Source organism: Bombyx mori, chromosome 17 (genome assembly GCF_030269925.1).
Source record: "Bombyx mori chromosome 17, ASM3026992v2".
Lineage (NCBI taxonomy): Eukaryota > Metazoa > Arthropoda > Insecta > Lepidoptera > Bombycidae > Bombyx > Bombyx mori.
Window position 1 is genome coordinate 1 of NC_085123.1, and position 20888 is coordinate 20888.

General features: G+C 55.9%; 1 protein-coding gene across 1 annotated transcript; it reads left to right on the top strand.

Annotated features, from left to right (window-relative positions):
• Positions 1–6101: 6101 nt before the first annotated feature.
• LOC134200393 (uncharacterized) lies at positions 6102–9712 on the top strand. The gene is made up of 2 exons (XM_062673221.1): positions 6102–6322; positions 6554–9712. The coding sequence occupies exon 2, from the start codon at positions 7720–7722 to the stop codon at positions 9136–9138; it is 1419 nt and encodes a 472-aa protein (XP_062529205.1). The 5' UTR covers positions 6102–6322; positions 6554–7719; the 3' UTR covers positions 9139–9712.
• Positions 9713–20888: the final 11176 nt, after the last annotated feature.

Here is a 20888-nt window from a genome sequence, read left to right on the forward strand (position 1 = left end):
TGATAATCCTTAAAGATGTCCTGTCCTGCCACACAGACGAAGAGGTCACTCAGGCCCTAAAGAACCAAAACTCTCACCTGCTGGGAGACTTGGCTGCGGACCAGACCAGGCTGGCAGTAAAATATCGCCGCAGGACTAGAAATCCTCACATTGGACATGTCATACTGCAAGTGTCCCCTGGGGTGTGGCAGAGGCTGACGGCGGCGGGTCGGGTGCACGTCGATCTGCAGCGGATACGAGTATCCGACCAATCGCCGCTGGTCCAGTGCTCTATCTGCCTAGGGTATGGACATGGCAGAAAACACTGCAATGTTACTGTCCCATTGTGCAGCCACTGCGGCGACCCACACCTTCGCGCCGACTGCCCTTTGTCGCTGGCTGGCACGGCACCGCACTGCCGAAACTGTAGGGAGATAAAAAACAGTAATGCAGAGCATAATGCATTCAGTACCGAGTGCCCAGTGCGCAGGAAGTGGGATGCACTAGCCCGAGCATCCATAGCGTATTGCTAAAGTTGTGCCTGTAACATCCAAGCTCGAAATCATCCAGGTCAACCTGCAGCGCTCTAAACTTGCTACCGACGAACTAATGCTGGAGGCTCAAAAACGGAAGGTCCTCGGAACACTGCTCCAGGAACCCTATGTGGGTTCGGTGAAGAAGATGAAGAGCTATCGGGGGACCAGGATATTCCAGAACTCTGCAGTAGGAGAAGGGACTGTAAAAGCGGCAATAGTAATTTACCAACCGGAGTTAGACATCATACAGTACCCGCAACTCACTACGAACAACATCGTCGTGGTGGGAGTCCGAACCAGAGCCTGGAATATTACACTCGTCTCCTATTACTTCGAACCGGACCAAAACATGGGGCCATACTTGGAGCACTTAAAACGCATTGAGCTTGAGACGGGGCAAAGCAGGTTAATCATTGGGGGCGACTGCAACGCTAAAAGCGCTTGGTGGGGCAGTCCAAACGAGGACCAAAGAGGAGAACAGATGTGCGGCTTTCTGGAGGAGCTAGGCCTGCAGGTCCTCAACACCGGAGATATCCCTACCTTCGACACCATAAGAGGAGGTAAAAGGTACAGCAGCCATGTAGATGTGACGGCGTGTTCGGCGGACATTCTCGACCTGGTGGACGGCTGGCGCGTCGAGGAGGGCCTCACTGGTTCGGACCACAACGGCATTACATTTGGAATAAATGTAATAAAATCAAAAGGTATACACATACACAGAACCACCAGAATTTACAATACAAAAAAGGCTAATTGGAGGCAGTTTCATGAGAAACTGTCTCAAATTATGCAAGAAACACAACTCACCACAGAAGAAATATTAAATGCTCAAAACACAGAACAAATAGACAAAATTATTAAATCATACACACAAGCTATCACAGACACATGCACACGCACAATACCTTTTAAAAAGAACACGAAAACACTTACCGTGCCGTGGTGGTCCGAGGAGCTTGCAAGGATGAAGAGGCTGGTCGCCACTAGGAAGCGTAGAGTCAGGAACGCGGCGCCGATTCGGAGAGCGATGGTTGTTGGCCTATACCTGGAAGAAAAAGAAAAATATGAACTAGCAGTAAAAGAAGCGCAAACCACTAGTTGGAAGGAGTTTTGCGGAAAACAGGATAGGGAAGGTGTCTGGGAAGGGATATATCGGGTGTTGGGGAGAACTGCCAAACGAGAGGAGGACCTGCCTCTTCAAAAGGAGGGCATTACTCTGGACGCCGAGGGCTCTGTGAAGCTGTTGGCTGAGACTTTTTACCCCGAGGACCGAGAGGAGGAAGACAATGTGGACCACCGCCATATCAGAGAACTGGCAAAAACGGTAAACGAGTGGAGTCATGGTGAGCGGCATGAACCACCGTTTACCCAAAGTGAACTTGATCGGTCCATAAAGTCGTTCAACCCGAAAAAGGCCCCGGGAGCCGACGGCCTCACGGCAGACATATGTACCCACGCAGTGAACTGTGACCCCTTTTTCTTCCTGGCACTCTTAAACAAATGCCTGGCACACCACTATTTTCCGAGGACCTGGAAAGAGGCGACAGTAGTGGTGCTTAGAAAGCCCGGCAAGGACTCGTACACCGTCCCAAAGTCTTACAGGCCGATTGGGCTATTGCCTGTCCTGGGGAAGATTTACGAAAAGATGCTGGTTGCTCGCCTCAAATTCTACCTATTACCCAGGATAAGTACTCGCCAATACGGCTTTATGCCCCAAAAGAGCACAGAAGACTCCCTCTACAATTTAATACAGCACATCCGTGCGAAGCTCTCTTTAAAAAAGATAGTCGTTCTGGTGTCGCTGGATATCGAGGGAGCTTTTGACAGTGCATGGTGGCCGGCTATTAAGGTACGATTGGCTGAGGAAAAGTGTCCAGTGGATTTGAGGCGGGTAATGGGCAGCTACCTGAGTGATAGGGTGGTCAGGGTGAGATACGGAGGGGAGGAGTGCAGAAGAGCCACCAACAAGGGATGCGTCCAGGGATCGATAGGGGGTCCGATACTATGGAACTTGTTGCTGGACCCGCTCCTTAAAGAGCAGGAAAGTCGTGGTGAACACATCCAGGCGTTCGCCGACGATGTTGTGATGGTCTTCGATGGCGAAACAGCTCTTGAAATCGAGGGACGGATCAATGCCGCACTCGGACATGTTCTGGCGTGGGGAGTCAGAAATCGCTTAAAATTTGCGCCGCACAAAACTTGTGCGATGGTGCTGACGCGTAAATTAAAATACGACAACCCGCGCCTGAGCATGGGTGGGATCGGGATTGAGCTGTCCCAAGAAATTAAGATCCTCGGGCTCACGGTGGATGCCAAACTCACCTTCAACACACACGTGACTGAGGTATGCAATAAGGCAATTACGATATATAAACATCTAGCCAGGGCAGCACGTGTGAGTTGGGGGCTGCACCCGGAGGTGATCAGAGTTATATACACCGCAGCCGTCGAACCCATCATAATGTACGCGGCGGGCGCATGGGCACCAGCCACGACTAAACTTGGAGTCCGGAAGCAGTTGAACGTGGTCCAGAGGGGCTTTGCCCAAAAATTGTGTAGGGCCTACCGCACAGTTTCCCTAAACTCTGCACTGGTGCTGGCTGGGATCCTACCGCTCGATCTCCGCATCCGGGAAGTGGCCACACTCTACAAAGCCAAGCGAGGTGTGCCACAGCCAGTATTGGGAGACAGGGAAGTGGAACGCATGGCCCCGATGATAAAAGCGCCACACCCTGCAGAGCAAGTAAACCTGGAATTCAAAAGCCTGATAGACGAGGAACAATATGAACACTACAACAACTTTGAGGTTCGAATCTTCACGGACGGAAGCAAGCTCGAGGGTAAGGTGGGGGCAGCGCTATCCTTATGGGATAGGGTATCCGAAACCAAAGCCCTTAAGCTCACGCTTCCGCCTTTCTGCACCGTCTATCAGGCAGAACTCCTTGCTCTACAAAGAGCAGTGAGGGAGGCGCTGAATCACTCTGGGACTGCGTTCGGCATCTTTAGTGACTCGATGTCGGCTCTTCAGACTGTCACCAACGTCAGTTCCCCCCATCCCTTAGCAGTGGAAACAAGAGACACCATCAGACGCTGCATGCTCCAGAACAAGAGTGTCTCCTTGTTCTGGATAAAGGCCCACGTAGGATTGGAGGGGAACGAAAGAGCCGACCAACTGGCCAAGGAAGCTGCTCTGCGGTCAAAACGAAAACCAGACTACGACCTGTGTCCGATATCATTCGTCAGGCGACAAATTCGATTGGAGACGCTTGACGAGTGGGATCGGAGATACAGGTCGGGGGAGACCGCATCAGGAACAAAATTGTTTTTCCCAAGTGCGTTGGGGGCATATGCGGTCGTGAGGGGGATGGAGCACTCCAGCATTACTACCCAGATACTAACAGGGCACGGTGGGTTCTCTGCATACCTGAAAAGATTCGGGTGTAAGGAGAGCTCATCGTGCACCTGCGATCCAGACGCGGAGGAAACGGTTCCGCACGTACTGCTGGAGTGCCCTATTTTTGCCCGGGAGCGCTATGACCTGGAACAGGAGCTGGGTGTCGAACTTAACAAGAAAATTTTACCAGAACTGATGACAGAAAAAGAATTTAAAAAGAAGTTTATAGAATACATTATTAAAGTTGCTCAAAAAGTAATAAATAAAAATAAGACCTGAGAAAGCTGGGATGACAATATATAATTAGTATATATTTGTAACACCCCAGAACCCCCCTAAGGATAGTCATTTTTTGGAAATAGCAACACTTTTTGACATTTGATAAATTTAATTTACATTAATTTGATTTTTTGGAAACATTTCATAAATAAAACAATAAATATAAGAAAAGCAAAAATATATATAAAGGAAAAGTAAGGGCTCTGACTATGTTAGAGGACAAGTATGTAAAAAAAAAAAAAAAAAAAAAAAAAAAAAACCTAACCTAACCTAACCTAACCTAACCTAACCTAACCTAACCTAACCTAACCTAACCTAACCTAACCTAACCTAACCTAACCTAACCTAACCTAACCTAACCTAACCTAACCTAACCTAACCTAACCTAACCTAACCTAACCTAACCTAACCTAACCTAACCTAACCTAACCTAACCTAACCTAACCTAACCTAACCTAACCTAACCTAACCTAACCTAACCTAACCTAACCTAACCTAACCTAACCTAACCTAACCTAACCTAACCTAACCTAACCTAACCCAACCCAACCCAACCCAACCTAACCTAACCTAACCTAACCTAACCTAACCTAACCTAACCTAACCTAACCTAACCTAACCTAACCTAACCTAACCTAACCTAACCTAACCTAACCTAACCTAACCTAACCTAACCTAACCTAACCTAACCTAACCTAACCTAACCTAACCTAACCTAACCTAACCTAACCTAACCTAACCTAACCTAACCTAACCTAACCTAACCTAACCTAACCTAACCTAACCTAACCTAACCTAACCTAACCTAACCTAACCTAACCTAACCTAACCTAACCTAACCTAACCTAACCTAACCTAACCTAACCTAACCTAACCTAACCTAACCTAACCTAACCTAACCTAACCTAACCTAACCTAACCTAACCTAACCTAACCTAACCTAACCTAACCTAACCTAACCTAACCTAACCTAACCTAACCTAACCTAACCTAACCTAACCTAACCTAACCTAACCTAACCTAACCTAACCTAACCTAACCTAACCTAACCTAACCTAACCTAACCTAACCTAACCTAACCTAACCTAACCTAACCTAACCTAACCTAACCTAACCTAACCTAACCTAACCTAACCTAACCTAACCTAACCTAACCTAACCTAACCTAACCTAACCTAACCTAACCTAACCTAACCTAACCTAACCTAACCTAACCTAACCTAACCTAACCTAACCTAACCTAACCTAACCTAACCTAACCTAACCTAACCTAACCTAACCTAACCTAACCTAACCTAACCTAACCTAACCTAACCTAACCTAACCTAACCTAACCTAACCTAACCTAACCTAACCTAACCTAACCTAACCTAACCTAACCTAACCTAACCTAACCTAACCTAACCTAACCTAACCTAACCTAACCTAACCTAACCTAACCTAACCTAACCTAACCTAACCTAACCTAACCTAACCTAACCTAACCTAACCTAACCAGTCGCGTTCGATCCGCAGGCGAGAACGGTCACGCCACACCAAAAATCGTTGAGTTAAATAGTGTTTTTACCAAATTGTGAATATAAAATCAGTTTTTAGTGATAAAAATCAGTGTTATACACCGTTGGATACGCGCTAAAATTCCGCATCTATTACCATTTCTGGTGAAAATTTTGGACTTAAATCAAGCGAAAAAATAAGAAAAAACTGCTAAAAATCAAAATTTGAAGTGTTAAAAATTCATAAAAATGGCATTTTTGTAGTGAAAACATAGTGAAAAGTGTCTTTCGGTGCGCGTTCGAAAGCTCTTCTTAAATTTGTCTCGAAACTGAAAATTGGACAGTGAGAACTATTAAAAATTACCAAAAAACTAAAATTTTTCTAAACATTTTTTTACTTTTCGGCGTGCGCTGCTTTAAAGCGATCGATGACCCTATATTTTTATAGTGTTAGTGTATAGGCCCTGGAAAGGCGCTTCCGTGGACACCTCAATTTGATTTTTCCGATTGAAGAAAAAGGAGAAAATTAGCAAAAACCAACGTAAGCAAACCCACGTGGTCGAGGTTCCAGCTGTGGGAGGCACTTTCCAGGACTTCGTACGGATAAAAGACCAAACGTAACCGACATTGCCAAAAAAGTAATTTAAAATATTAATAACTTTAGAAGATATAGCTGATTATGTAAAAATCGAAAAATATTTTTACATGTAAATTCAGAAAACGAACGACGACCCCATTATTTCTTGGTGCCTCTGGATCGACCTTCACGAGGGGCTCATTTTAATATACTATTTAGATTTCTGCTACCAATGTTCACTGAGTAAATCAGGAAAATCTAAATCGGCACTACCACGTGGTCGAGGTTCCAGCTGTGGGAGGCACTTTCCAGGACTTTGTACGGATAAAGGACCAAACGTTACCGACATCGCCGAAAAAAGTAGTTAAAAATATTAAGAACTTTGGAAGATAATGTTGATTATGTAAAAATCGAAAAATATTTTTACATGTAAATTCGGAAAACGAACGACGACCACATTATTTCTTGGTGCCCCTGGATCGACCTTCACAAGGGGCTCATTTTTATATACTATTTAGATTTTTGCTACCAATATTCACGGAGTAAATCAGGAAAATCTGAATCGGCACTACCACGTGGTTGCAGTTCCAGCCGGGGGAGGCACTTTTTGGGACTGGGACCAAATAAAGGATTGAAGTCTGCATACAGTGCCAGAAAAAATAGGAGAAAATATCCAGAATCCTGGTAGAAAATGCATTTTTATTGATATTATGAAAAACATTTTTAGTAGTAGTAAGATTAGATAGTTAGTATTTAGACTTAGTCAAATGTTATGATTGGACTGCATATATTATAAGCTAAATTTTTAAATATTTTTGACACAGACCCCCCTTTACAGGGTCTGACAAAACATATTGGGCTCTGCAGTAGCAATATTTTATTTATTTAGCTGTTTCCCATCTGATCTGTTATTCTGAAACAAATTCTGACCGCATCCCCCGCGTGATGATACTGCACGACAATTGTAGGTTGTACTGACAACCATTCATTTTGTGTGTAGTCCGCGAGGCATGTGGTGCTGAGTATAATTCTATAGTAAATTTTTTGCATATTTTGACATTGACAATCTTGTCAAATCTTTTACTGACACAAAATTGACTTTGCTGCGCAATTATTTTGACATAATATTGTAGGACTCTGTACACCCACAATAGGTAATGTTAGGTTAATTAATAGGTTAATTTTGTAGTCCTAGAGAAACTATACTAACTATTATTTGATGAAAAACTTTTTTAATGAAAAATTATTTGATCTGTGTAAAATTGTCTTTCAACATAGAATTTTGGTTCTAGGGATTCTTGCCGTGATATTGTATTCCAATATCACTCAAAAATTCCTCTTGCTGAATCTGAAATAGCTTACTGGAAAGTTGATTTGACCTAAGTTGTATATTTTAAAGTGCCTCTATACAGCACTGAGTTAGTTTTAAGACAACCCGCGGCTCCTCTTACTTCAGCGATGAGTCATCCCGAGGGTCATGGACCAAAAACCACAGCCAGAGCTTCCACAGTCTCTCCTAAACCCAAACCGAAACAAGGCGACGCGAAAAAGTTTTCGGTGCCCCCCCAAACGATTTCGGTTAGGAGGAGCATCGGGGAATGGGAGAAGGCTTCATATACATGCAAATTGGACGAAGCAACAGCATGCGCGGGCAGAGCAAAACAACAGCTCAACGCCGCACGCAACTTGAAAGGGGAGTTAAAAATTGAAGCCTTTAAAATGCTGGATAGGTTACTCGAAATTGTGAAAAAGTTGGAAATGCCCTCGAAAACAAAGGTAGAGAAGGAGGTCATGAAGCAGATGTACCGCGAAAATAGCAAGACAGAAATGGGCACGAGCAACCTGAAAAATATTATTGAGGAGCATAGTAAGGTTTTGGGAGAGACTGTGAAAGAAATGGACCGACTACGCACGGTTATTAGGAGACACGAGGAGAAAATGGATGACACGGCACAAAACGCCGAAAAACGAGATGGGGGACATAGCGGTGGAGAGTTTCTGGCGGAAATCCGTGAGCTCAAGCGACTTACACAAGAGACCCGGGTACGGACCGACGAGGCGCAGGGGGTAATTCCCTCGTACGCGGAGGTCCTGTCTCGGCCACCAGCCGCTAGAGTGGACAAGCCGAAGTTCTCCGTCATCGTGGGTTCAAAAAACGTCATCGATACTAGTGCTGATGTCATAGAAAAGCTGAGAGGGGCGTTAGATGCACGGCGCAGCGGTCTAAAGATAGAGCGTCTCCGTAGGGTACGCGATGCGAAGGTGGTTTTGAGCTGCGCGAGTAAAGAGGAGATGGAAAAGTTGTCCGAGCAGCTAAAGAACGATAAGAACCTTACTGCCGAGGTGGCTAAGAACAAAAAGCCACTCGTCGTGCTTAAAAATCTCATGGCGTACAATACGGATGACGACATCCGAACGGCACTCGCTGAGCAAAACCGGCACCTGCTGGAGGATCTTTCAGCCGACGAAACCGCCGTGGAGGTAAGGTACCGGAGGAGGGCGAGGAATCAACAGGAGTGCCACGCCGTCCTCCAGGTATCGCCCGAATTATGGCAAAGGCTAACGTCGGCTGGAAGAGTATACATTGACCTCCAGCATGTGAGGGTGCAGGACCAGTCACCACTGGTGCAGTGCACCAGATGCCTGGCGTACGGCCACGGCCGGAAGCAGTGCGCGGACGATGTGGATCTCTGCAATTACTGTGGCGGTCCGCATCTCAAAAGTTCGTGCACGCAACTGGCGGCCGCCCAGGCACCGAAGTGTATTAACTGCACCAGGGCCAAGCTGACTGAAACTGCCCATACGGCATTTGGTGACTGCTGCCCTGTTAGGAGAAAGTGGGATGCGCTGGCCAGGGCGGCAATAGTCTATGGCTAGGGCTGCTCTGGCTGGTGGCCCGCCGGACCCGATAGTGTGGCGGTCCGAAACGTCGTTAACCCTACTCGGCTCGAACTTTTGAACCTCGGGGTTACTCACGGCTGAAAAATATAAATAAAAATAAAAAAAGATGAGTTTTGTAAACTCCATAGGATGGCTGATGACCATAGAATTTTGATGTAAAATCTATTTAGTTATTAAGTAAAACTCTCTGGAGCTTACAAAATGTATTTTCTTTTAAGAACATCTATGTAAAATAACTATACAATAATTATGAAAACTGTAAATAGTAAATAGAAGAAGAATAAAACCGTAATATAGAAGTAATGGAAAGGAAATAGTAAGACATTAATACGATCTAAAAGATATACAATAAGTAGAATATCAAATAATGATGAAAATAGGTTAAAAATATTAGCTAGAATTAGATAAGTATATAAAAGTTAGAAAAAGTTAAAATAGGTATATAATTACTGGTATAACTGTTATACTAGGTTATATGGTATTGTAGAACTTTATACAAAATAAATAAAAAATTCCTGGTTCCGTTATTAATCCTACAATAAATAAACAAGGGCTCTGATTATGTCAGAGGAGTATTCGCGGGCCGGGCCTAAAGCGCCCGGACAAAAAAAAAAAAAAAAAAAAAAAAAAAAACCTAACCTAACCTTTTTTTTTTTTTTTCGGGTAGAGGGCCGAACCTCCTACGAGGTCCCCGCGCAAAAGGGGCGCGCGGGGTATGTGAGACTCAACGATCTGCATGGTGTTGTGAGCAGACCGCGGGCCCAAGGATTTTAGAGCCCACCCACTAAACGACTCCTCTGCACTCTTACACCCGACGTCCGATCCCCTCCGAGGTCAGAACCCGGTTGAGGTAGGGGGGCTACCGCGGTCAACACTACAACCAGACGGCGCGGCTCACCCCAAGGACGCCCAGCCGACGGAGCCTTCGAGGCGAATCGAAGGCTCTGAAACGTCGGCCGTCTCGGTACGGCAGCCCGTCGGGCCGCCCAGACGGTGCCGCTGGTGTCCCGGAATACCCCGCTGGATCAGAACCAGCCTGCCGGGTCGGGACGCGATACACCGTCGACCGGTCGCTCTAATCACTCCACGGCAGCGCGCTAGAGTGCTGGTAGCGCGCCGCGCGGCCTCACCCCCTCAGGTCGCCCCTTGACCTTCACCGGGGGGAGGCCGCCACCTACAGGGGCCGGGACGTACGGGCGTATTCCCGCCTCCGGCCCCCGGCTCGACGGCGACGGATCGGTGCGGAAAGGGAAGAGCTCTCCCTCTCTCGCTCCGCCGCCTCCTTCTGCGAGATGGTGGACTCGCAGAAGTCGAGCATCGCCTTCCAGGACGCGTCGCTGCCGAGCATCGTAGCCACGACGCGCGGCAGCGAGAGGTCCTCTCCTATGACCGCGACGAGGGCGGCGCGTTGCTCGTCGAATCCAGAGCAACGCGCCAATGTATGTTCCGCTGTGTCTTCCTCGTCGCGGTCCGCGCAGTGGTGGCACTGCGCCGTCGGTTCCCTTCCGGCTATCTTAAATAGGTACCGGCCAAAACACCCATGGCCGGTCAACATCTGCGTCAGCCGGAAGGTGAGGCATCCGCGGTCGCGGCCCACCCAGTCCGCGAGAACCGGGCGGACCGCCTCGACGGTTCGGAGGCCGGCCGACGGGTCCGCCAAGCGGCGAGACCACGCCTCCAGCACGGACCGCCGAGAGTGGAGCCTCCGCGCTCGAACTACACCTTCGCTGGGGCGCCCTTCCCCCCTAGAGCGGAGGTCGCTACGCCACCGGTAATCGGCAGCGAGCGCCTCCGCCTCCAGGTCCCAGGGTGGCGCCCCGGCGAGCAAGCACGCCGCCTCGAAGGAGACGGTGCGGTATCCTCGGATCGCCCTGACCGCGATCGCGCGCTGCGGACGTCGCAGCGCGGCGACGTTCTGGCGGGTCAGGGCGTGGCACCATACGGGCGCGCCGTATAGTGCCATCGACCGCACCACCCCCATGTAGAGGCGGCGCGCCACCTGATCGGGACCCCCGACGTTTGGAAGCAGCCGGCTCAAAGAGCCGGCCGTCGCCATCAATCGAGGGCCCAACTTCGCAAAGTGAGCGCGGAAGTTCCACCGACCGTCCAGTTCGAGGCCGAGGTACCGAAGACCAGTCACCCCGACCCCGACGCGGACGCCTCCGATCACGAGGTGGGCACCCAGAGGCGGCGCTCGTCCCGGCCCGTGAAATAACAGGGCCTGGGTTTTGTCGAGCGCCACCTCGAGCCCCAACCGTCGGATCCTAGTGACGACGTGTGCCACGCCTGCGCACGCCAGACGGGCAGACTCCCGGTAGTCCCTCCCCGGAGCCACGACCAGAGTGTCGTCAGCGTAGCAAATGACGCTCAGTCCGGGGAGGGGACCCCGTATGACGCCCCGCAGGACCCAGTCGTAGCCGATGTTCCACAGCAGGGGGCCCAGGACGGACCCCTGCGGAACACCGCGCTCGACGGGGAAGCGGTACATCGCCCCACCGTGTCCGATGCACTGGATCGACCTGCCCTCGAGGTAGGAGCCGATCAGTCGGCGGAGGTATGCGGGGACGCCGTGATACTCCAGCGCCCCCGCGATCACCGACCAGGGCAGGGTGTTGAAGGCGTTCCTTACATCTAAGGATAACGCCATCGCCACCCCGCCCCGGGATACGGCTTCATCGGAGAGGGCCCGCACGCGCAGAATTGCGTCGATAGTCGAGCGGCCCTCTCTGAAGCCGTACTGCTCCGCCGAAAGATCGGGACCCGTCTCGGTCAGGTGCCGGACGATGCGGGCCGCGACGATCCTCTCGAGCATCTTGCCCGCTTCGTCCAGCAACACGATGGGGCGATAGCCCGCGGGTGAGTCCGCGGGGCGCCCGTCCTTCCGCAGAAGGACCAGCCTGCCCGTCTTCCATTTCGACGGGAACCGTCCCGACTCGAGGCACGCTTCGAAAAGCCCCCCGAGCCGGTCCCCTAGGGCCTCGAAGGCCAAGCTCCAGACCCGGCCGTGAACGCCGTCAGGGCCGGGGGCCGCGTCCTTCGCTCTCATTCTGGACACGGCCGCATGGATCTCCGCCCCCGTGATAGGGGGAGGGGGCTCCTCGGCAGCAGGAACGCTGGGGCGACGCGGAGGCGTGCCCCACGTGGCGTCCATCTGGGGGGGCTCAAAGTCCCCCCCCGCTGCCGGCGGGAAAAGCGCGGAAACAATTTCCCGCAGCTGCCGAGGCTGGAGCCGCTCGGTCACCGGGAGCGCCCACGGCTGCAGTTTTCTGCGAACCATCTTGTATGGGCGCCCCCAGGGATCTTCGTCGAGCGACTCCAGGAGAGTCTTCATGCTCTGCTTCTTGGCCTCGCCGATGGCCAGCTGCAGCGCCGTCTGTTTTTGACGACAGTCAGCGTGCAGCCGGGCCGCCGTCTCCGCGAACGTAGCGTCGCGACGACGGCGGCGGCGGTGGCGTGCGCTCCGGCGGCGCGCCCTCACGCACTCCTCACGGAGTCTCGCGATCTCGGGCGACCACCAGAACGCACCCCCACGTGGTGCTCGGGGGCCGACCCGGGGCATGGCGGCATCACAAATGTTTGCCATGGTGCCCCGGAACCAGTCGACCTCCGCATCCACGTCCGCGAGCCGCGCGGGTTTTGGCGCCCACGCAGCAACAGCGGCCGCCTCCATCAGCAACTCCTTGTTCATCCGTTTCAAGGCCCACCTGGGGAACGAACGGGGCGCACCTTGCGGGAGCTCCTCCTCGCCGCGGGCGCCCGCGGCTGACGACGACAAGGAGGAGGCAGAGAGCTCGAATCGGACGTATCTGTGGTCCGAGAGCGTCTCCGCCCCCTCGAGTACGCGCCAGCCGCGGGTGCGGCGCACGGCGGACGGGGACGCGAACGTAACGTCCACGTGAGATTCCCCGTTCCACCGCACGCAAGTCGCGACCGTACCTCTGTTTAGAAGACAGAGGCCGGTCGCGATCGCCCACTCCGAAAGAGCCTCGCCTCGCGAATCCGTGCGGGGGGAGCCCCAAGCCGTACACTTGGCATTGAGGTCCCCCGCGACGATGACAGGGCGGGACCCGAAGCGGTGCAAGAGCACCTCGAGCCCGCCCAGAAACCGCTCGAACTCGGCGAGGCTCCTGTTCGGAGAAAAGTACGCCCCGATCACGACGGTCCCGTCGATCCTAGCCGCGACGTACCCGGGTCCCCTGGCCACCATATCCAAGGGGGGTAACGCCGCGGACTGTCTAAGTACGATGGCCACGGAGCCGTCGACGTCCCCGATCCAGCAGTCCTGGTCGGTGGGGACGAAGTACGGCTCCGCGGCGACAGCGACGTCGATTGACCACTCCGCCATGGTGTGGACGAGGAGATCCTGTGCCCTGGCGGAGTGGTTCAAATTACTTTGGAGGAAGCGATGGACGCAACCCATTACGGGGCTACGTCCATCGCTCCCTCGTCTGTCCCGCCCTGCGGCTCGACAACAGCCGCGGCGGGAACTGACTCGCCGGCTGCCCTTGTTGCAGCCGGCTTCTTTTTCTTTCCGCCCCTCCTCGTTTTTGTAGAGGTGGGGGCAGATTTACACGCCGGGCCCCCGGCCCGGTGGTCGGCCTTCCTTTTGGCCGCGTCGCACAAGACGCAGTGCGGCGCGGCTGTGGTGCAGGAGGCTGCCTTGTGCCCCGGTTGGCCGCAGCGGAAACACAAGCCGCTGCGGTCCACGGTCGAGGGGCACTTGGCGAGGCCGTGGCCGGTGCCGAAGCACCGAAGACAGCGCCACGGCCTGGCATCCTGCAGCTGCACGTGGGCCACTACCCAGCCCACGCGCAGCCTTCCTGGGCTGTCGGAAGGCCGCCCCTGTGGAGGGGTGGCCAGGAGGGTCGCCGTTGCAATCGGGCAACGCGCCCACGCCGTCCGGGTACCAGAGTAGGTTACCCGGAGCTCCCCGACTTTGACGTCGGCGAGGGCGCAGTTGCCCTGCGACGCGATGGCCGAGGCGACCTCCTCCTTCGTGGCACACTCGTCGAGGCCCGTAATTTTCACCTCCGCCATTTTTACGGGCCGCGCGATGCGCACCACCTCGGGATCCGGCAGGATTTCCCTCAGCCGGGCCGCCAATTTTTCGGCCGCGGCGTTGGTGTTCGGGCCGGGGCACTCTATGAGACGTGCCCCGTTGGCCGTCTGCCGGACCTTGATGCCCCCCTCCACGCCGAGGGCGTCCACATCCACGCCGCCGCGCGCCTGGGTCATCACCTCGTGGTAGGTGATGCCTTTTTCTTTGCCGGCCGGCAGCAGCTCCACTACCACTGCAGCCGACCGCGGGGCGCGCGGCCTCCTTCGTCCATTTCGGCCCCTCGGCTCCGCTCGACCCTCTTGGCGGGGAGCGGCGGCCGCAGGGGCGGGCTTGGGGCGCGGCGCGACAGGCGCCGCCACCTTTTTGGGCCCACGCCGCACTACCGTTGTCCATGCCTCTTCCATAGTGGCAGGAGCCGGGGGCAGCGGGCGGGGCTGGGGAGTCGGGGCCGGTTTCGCAGCGTTGATGCCCCCCTTCTTCTTGGTCCGGCTCCTGCCGGGCCCCGCCTTCGCAGGCTGGGGCGGCGCAGGAGCGGATGCCGATTTCTTCGGGGGGGCTGTTGATGTTGGTGCCCCCACAGCTGCGGGTGTTGGTGCAGTCGCAGCAGGAGTTCGCGCGGGTGTAATTCTTTTCTTACCGCTGTAGGTCCTAACAGCGGGTTGCATAGTCCTGCGGGGTGCTGGCACAGGCGCACTTCCCTTCGCCTCGTGAGCGAGGGGCGGCCTCGCACGCTCCACCTTGGAGAACCTAACCTAACCTAACCTAACCTTTTTTTTTTTTTTTTTTTTTTTTTTTTTTTTTTTTTTTTTTTTTTTTTTTTTTTTTTTTTTTTTTTTTTTTTTTTTTTTTTTTTTTTTTTTTTTTTTTTTTTTTGGTATCGATGGGGAATCCCAGTCTTTACGGATACCCGGTCCGACGGGGGTCGGTAAGAAAAGAATTACACCCGCGCGAACTCCTGCTGCTGGGTTATGTCGGACTCCGCGCCTCCGGTGGAAGAAAGAGGAAGAAGTCGCGAACCGAGGTCCGCGCCCTCGACCAATTAGTCCACGGAGACTACGCCTTGAAAAAGGCGCGCTGGGCTAAGTTCAGCTCGCGCCGAACCCGCCCAGCTTAACGACTACCGACTAAAACCCAACGAGCTCCTTCCTTTCCGGCATAGGGGGAACCCACGATACCGCAGGGAAACGCGCCCCGCAGGCCCCCCACACCGGCTCCCAGCCTGACGAACGGCGGGATCAACGTCGGCCATTGCTGACCGCAACTTCTTCGTGAGGTAGGCACCGGAGCCACAGCGCCCTATACCCTCACCACCACCACTGGACTATCGTGTCGAGCATCAGGTGCCCCCGCGCCCGACGCCCGACGGTCCCTACGGGAGCTGAGCGGGGGCCCTTCGCCCGCGCCGCCCACCCCGCCTCTTTCGCCTGAGTGCAACTGAGTTTGGGTCGCACTCTCTTTCTCGCTCCTCCGTTTCGCGGAGCGTCATGACCAGGTCCGCATAGTCGGCCATCGCTCTCCAGCAACGCTCGTCCTCGACCATGCGGGACACTACGACCGGCAAACTTAAGTCTGCCCCGAGCACCGCGACGAGTGACTGCCGCGGATACTCCCACCTCGGGCACGCTTCGAGGGCGTGCTGCGCGTCGTCGTCTGGATGCCCGCATTGGTGGCATCCGGGATGCGGCTCTCTCCCGACCCGCCACAAGTACCTCCCGAAGCAGCCATGCCCCGAGAGGACCTGCGTGAGCCGGAAATCGAGCACGCCGTGACGCCTGTCAATCCAGGCGTCCAACACGGGCACTAGGGCTGCGAGGGTGCGCCGCCGGGTTCGAGAACCACGGTGGATCTCCTCTGCAGCCAGCCTCTCTTTCCACTTCAACGTTGCCACGCGACGCGCAGCACGCCTCCATCGGGCGACGACAGACAGACGGGGCACACTTCCCCGACCCAAAGATTGCGCCCTGCGCCGGTACACCGCGGCCAGGACCTCGGCCTCGTACTCCCACGGAAGGGAACCGGCGAGGGCGCAAGCGACCTCCGTCGAAATGGTGCGGTAGCCCCGCACGACCCTCACCGCCAGCACCCTCTGAACCCTCTGCAAGAGGGCCGCGTTGCGAGCGGAGAGCGTGGGCGACCAGACGGGAGCGCCGTACAGGGCCATGCTCCGCACCACTCCCAGGTAAAGACGCCGGACCGACTTTCCTCCTCCTCCAATATTTGGGAGCAAGCGGGCTAAGGCACCCGCCGCCCCGAGCAATTTCGGGACCAGCACATCAAAATGCCGGTCAAAACTCCACCTGCTGTCCAGCACGAGCCCCAGATATTTAAGTTGGGACCGGACAGCGATCGCAGTCCCTCCGATGGTTATGCTCGCGCCGGGAGGAGGCCCCTTCCGAGCCGGGTGAAAACACACGGCCTCAGACTTGTGCAGGGCGACCTCCAGGCCGAGCTTCCTTATTCTGGCTACGACTGTTGCCACCGCAGCCGCAGCCAGAATCGACGCCGAACGGTAGTCGTCTCCGCGGGCCGTCACCAGCGTGTCGTCGGCGTAGCAGATGACCTGCACGCCACGCAGGTTAGCCCCGCGGAGGACCCAGTCGAACCCGACGTCCCACAGGAGCGGACCCAGAACCGACCCCTGCGGGACACCACACGAGACCGCTTTGTGTCCCCACCCCCTCCGTTCGGGGAAGACCACAGCCCGCCCTGCGAGGTAATCCTCGATCAGGTTCCGGAGACCGGTGGGGACGCGGTGAAACCTTAACGACTCCAGGATCGTGCTCCAGGGGATCGTATTGAAGGCGTTGGATATGTCTATAGACACCGCCAACAACACGCCTCCCCGGGAGCACGCCTGGTCGGAGAGGTCGCGGACGCGCTGGACCGCGTCCAAGGTCGAGCGACCCCTCCGGAACCCGTACTGAGAGTCGGCCAGATTTGGCCCGACATTTTCAAGGTGCCGCACGAGGCGACCGGCAACGACGCGCTCGAGAAGCTTGCCGGCCTCGCTCAGCACGACTATTGGGCGATACCCCGATGGCTGGTCTCTGGGGCGCCCCTCCTTGGGGATGAGGACCAACCGACCCGTCTTCCATTCTTCCGGGAACCTGCCCTCTCGGAGGCACCTGCTGAGCAGCCCTCGGAGGACAGGTCCCAGACCACCCTCAGTCTGTAATGCCAGCGCCCAGGCCCGATTCGACAGTCCATCGGGACCTGGCGCCGTCCTCCTCGCCTTCATTTTTTCGATGGCCGCACCAAATTCCGCCGGCGACACCTCCTCCTCTTCTGCACCAATCTGAGCTCCGGTTGTCGGTGTTATCATGACGGGGGGAACGAAGGGAGTTCCAGGTGCGTCCGGAAACAGTCCCCCAATCACGTGCCGAACGATGTCAGGCGGCAGGGTGCTCGTCGCGGGCGGGGCCCAAGAGCGCATTGTGCTCCGCGCGAGGCGATACGGTCGCCCCCACGGGTCGCGGTCCAGCGTCTCCAAAAGCTCCTTCCACGCCGCCTCCTTCGCCTCTCCAATGGCGACGCGCAGGGCCCGCACGTCCTCCCGGTACTCCTCGTACGCCCGGTCCTCTTCTTCCTCGTCCCGGCGCCTCCGACGACGAAGGTGTTGATATTTTCGGCGACTACCGGCGCATCGGCGTCGCAGGCCGGCGATCCCCTCGTTCCACCAGTAGACTTGGCGCCTCGGCGCGTACGCTCGGACGCGGGGCATGGCGTAGTCGCAGACTCGCGACATCGCCTCGCGCAGCCGCTCCGCACCCTCGCGCACGTCCGCCGGCTCGCCCAGGGAGTCCAACCGCCAAGCCTGGACGACGGCCGCCTCCTGCAGCCGCTCCGTGTCGAGGCGCTTCAGGGCCCAGCGCGGGCCCTCCACGCCGCCACCAAAGGGCAAAGTCGTTACCGAAGAAGACTCCGGGGCCGCGGCCACACGGAAACCAATGTAGCGGTGGTCGGAGAGCGTCTCCACGTCGACCAACACCTCCCAACCGCAGACGCGGCGCGCGACGTCGGGGGTCCCAAAAGACACATCCACCACGGACCCACCCGAACGACGGACGCATGTGTTCTCGGCGCCGCGGTTGAGGACAACGAGACCGCTCCCGACCAACCACTCCTCCGTCTCCCGTCCCCTGGGACAGGTGACCGGGGAACCCCAAGCGGACGACTTCGCGTTGAGGTCCCCGAGAACGAGCGCGCGCCTTGAGCGCGACCTCCCCACGACCTGACCGAGTTCGTCGAGAAAGGACTCGAATTCGGCGAGCGGCCGGTTGGGGGAGAAGTACACCCCGACGACGAGCAAGCCCGCCCAGAAGACTGCGACGAAGCCCCGACCCCTCTGTACGACGTCGAATTCAGGCGGAGCGCCCACCGCTGACCGACGCTGGACCACGGCCACCAGGCCGTCAATATCTCCCGCCCAGTCGGGAACCGAAGGGACCCGGTAGGGCTCGGCGACGACCGCCAGATGGGTCAACCGCTCCGCCATGCTCTGGATCAGCAGGTCCTGAGCTCTGGCGGAGCGATTGAGGTTGCCCTGTAGTATATGATAAGGGCTGCTGGTCATTATTCGTCGTCCATTGGTGTCGCCGTAGCCGTACCGGGCTGACTCCGCCGTTTCTCTTCGGCGGCGCTGCTCCTCTGTTGCCTTTGTTTCGGGGGCTTGGCGCAAGCCTTGCCCCCGGAGACGTGCGCTGCAGGCCTACCGGCGCCGGCGCAGATTGTACAATGCGGGGTGAGCGCGCAGCCCGCGGACTTGTGGCCGGTCTGGCCGCAGCGGTAGCACTCACCACTGCGGTCCACCGACGATGGGCAGCGGGCACTCACGTGGCCCAGTGCGTGGCAGCGGTAGCACTGCAGGCGCCTCGCCTCGAGGAGTTGCGCGCGAAGGACGCTCCACCCGATCCGCAGCTTGTTGACGGCCAATATTTTTTTGACACCCGCTATGGGGCATCTGACCAAGACCTGGCCAGTGCCTCCGGGGCCCATTTTTATTTCCCCAACCTTCACAACGTCGGGGGGGCACTCTCCAATCCTGGCGACCTCGGCAACAAGCTCCTCCCGGGATATGGATTCGTCGAGGCCGCTCAGTCTGACAGCGGCCGTTATTGTCGGCCTCGAGACGACAATGCTGTCCGAGGGCAAAACCTCCCGTAATTTCTCCGCCAGCAAATCAGCTTTTTCGTTCTGGTCGGCGCCGTCTACGACCAATACCTTTGCTCCCGTCACCGCCGAGCGTATCCGCTGGATAGGGATCCCCAGCTCTGCCGTATCGATTTTAGCCCTGGCCTCGGCGAGGACTGCCCGATAGGTGACTCCGCGCTCGACGGCCTCCGGCTGCAGCTTGACAATAACTGCCTGCGAGCGGGGTGGCCGGAGTCTCTTCTTCTTTTCCTTCAGGGGCAGTGGAGCGGGCACGGTGCCGGTCGCCGTCGCCGTCCTCGGCTTGGCGCCTCTTCGGGCTACCGTCGTCCAGGCTTCCGTCAGAGCAGCTGGGGCGGGGGGGAATGTCCGTGGTTCTGGTTGAGCCGGCTGCTGCCTGCTTTTCGGCGCCTTCTTTTTCTGCGGGCCACCACCGTTGGGTGCCGCCGTCGCGACTGCAGCTGTTGGTCCGGGCGTCGGCATTGATTCTGCTGCCGTTGGTGGTGTCGGCGTCTTTTCTTGACCGCGGCTTCTCCTGTGGTCTGCGGCCAGGGGTGGTCTCATCCTGGGCTCTGGAGGCAGTCGCGCTTCCAGCCCAGAGAGGCGCGCATCCAGCATGGTGCCGACCGCACGCATGATGCGCTGGAGGCGCCGCTCCTCCTCGTCGTCGCTCCGTTGGATCGGGGCGGGGGCGGGTACGGGGGCGGGGACGGCTGCCGGCGATCCCACGGCCTGGGCCAGGCGCGCCATCTCCGACCTCATGTCGGCGATCGCATTCTTGAGGTGCAGGATCTCGGCCTCCTGCCTCCTGCAGAGCTCCTGCAGCCTCTTCGTCTCACCGTCGGTAGTCCTTGCTGCCATATCTTCCTTGGCCTCCCGAATGGCGGCAGCCATCTCCTTCAGGGCACGTACGTATGTGCCCTTCAGGTTCCCAGACTTGGCCGCGATTGCTACGGCCAGCTTCGCGGACTCGTCTAGTCGACGTTCGGGGTCGAGTGCTGGTTCCCCCGTGCTGCCCGCGACGGCGTCTTCCCTCACTCGCAGCTTTCGGACACTCTCGGTGACCTCTCTCTCGGCGCGCAGCGCCAGCTCCTCTCGTTGGGCCTTCACATACGCCTCCTTGGCGGCGGCGAGGCCAACGTACTGCCCGGTTGTGGGCGGTCTTCCTCTGCCCCTCTTTGACGGGGTCTTGGAGGCGGCTCTTCGGGCTGAGCACGCCGTCTCTTCACCGGAGCTGCTCTCTGAGCACTCCGTGCTGGAGCCCTTCAGCCTCTTTCTTCGGCTTCCGGTCAACGACGAACGGCTCGAGCTGGCCGTCGCCATGCTATCGTCCGACAAGACGTTTGCTGCTTCGTTGTCCTTCACGGACCCTCCTCTACGTTCTTTATTTTCTCCGTCCTTCGCGGACACCCTACCACCGTCCTTCACGGACCTCTTCGAACAGTTATTGCCCCCCCCAGAAGACGAGGGGCAGCGTGCGGCCGATCGCTCGGCCGCACGGAGGGATTCTCCCCCCGCG

Bases quoted from the DNA above. Each gene is read 5' to 3' on its own strand.
- LOC134200393 (XM_062673221.1), top strand. From the start codon at position 7,720: ATGAGTCATCCCGAGGGTCATGGACCAAAAACCACAGCCAGAGCTTCC.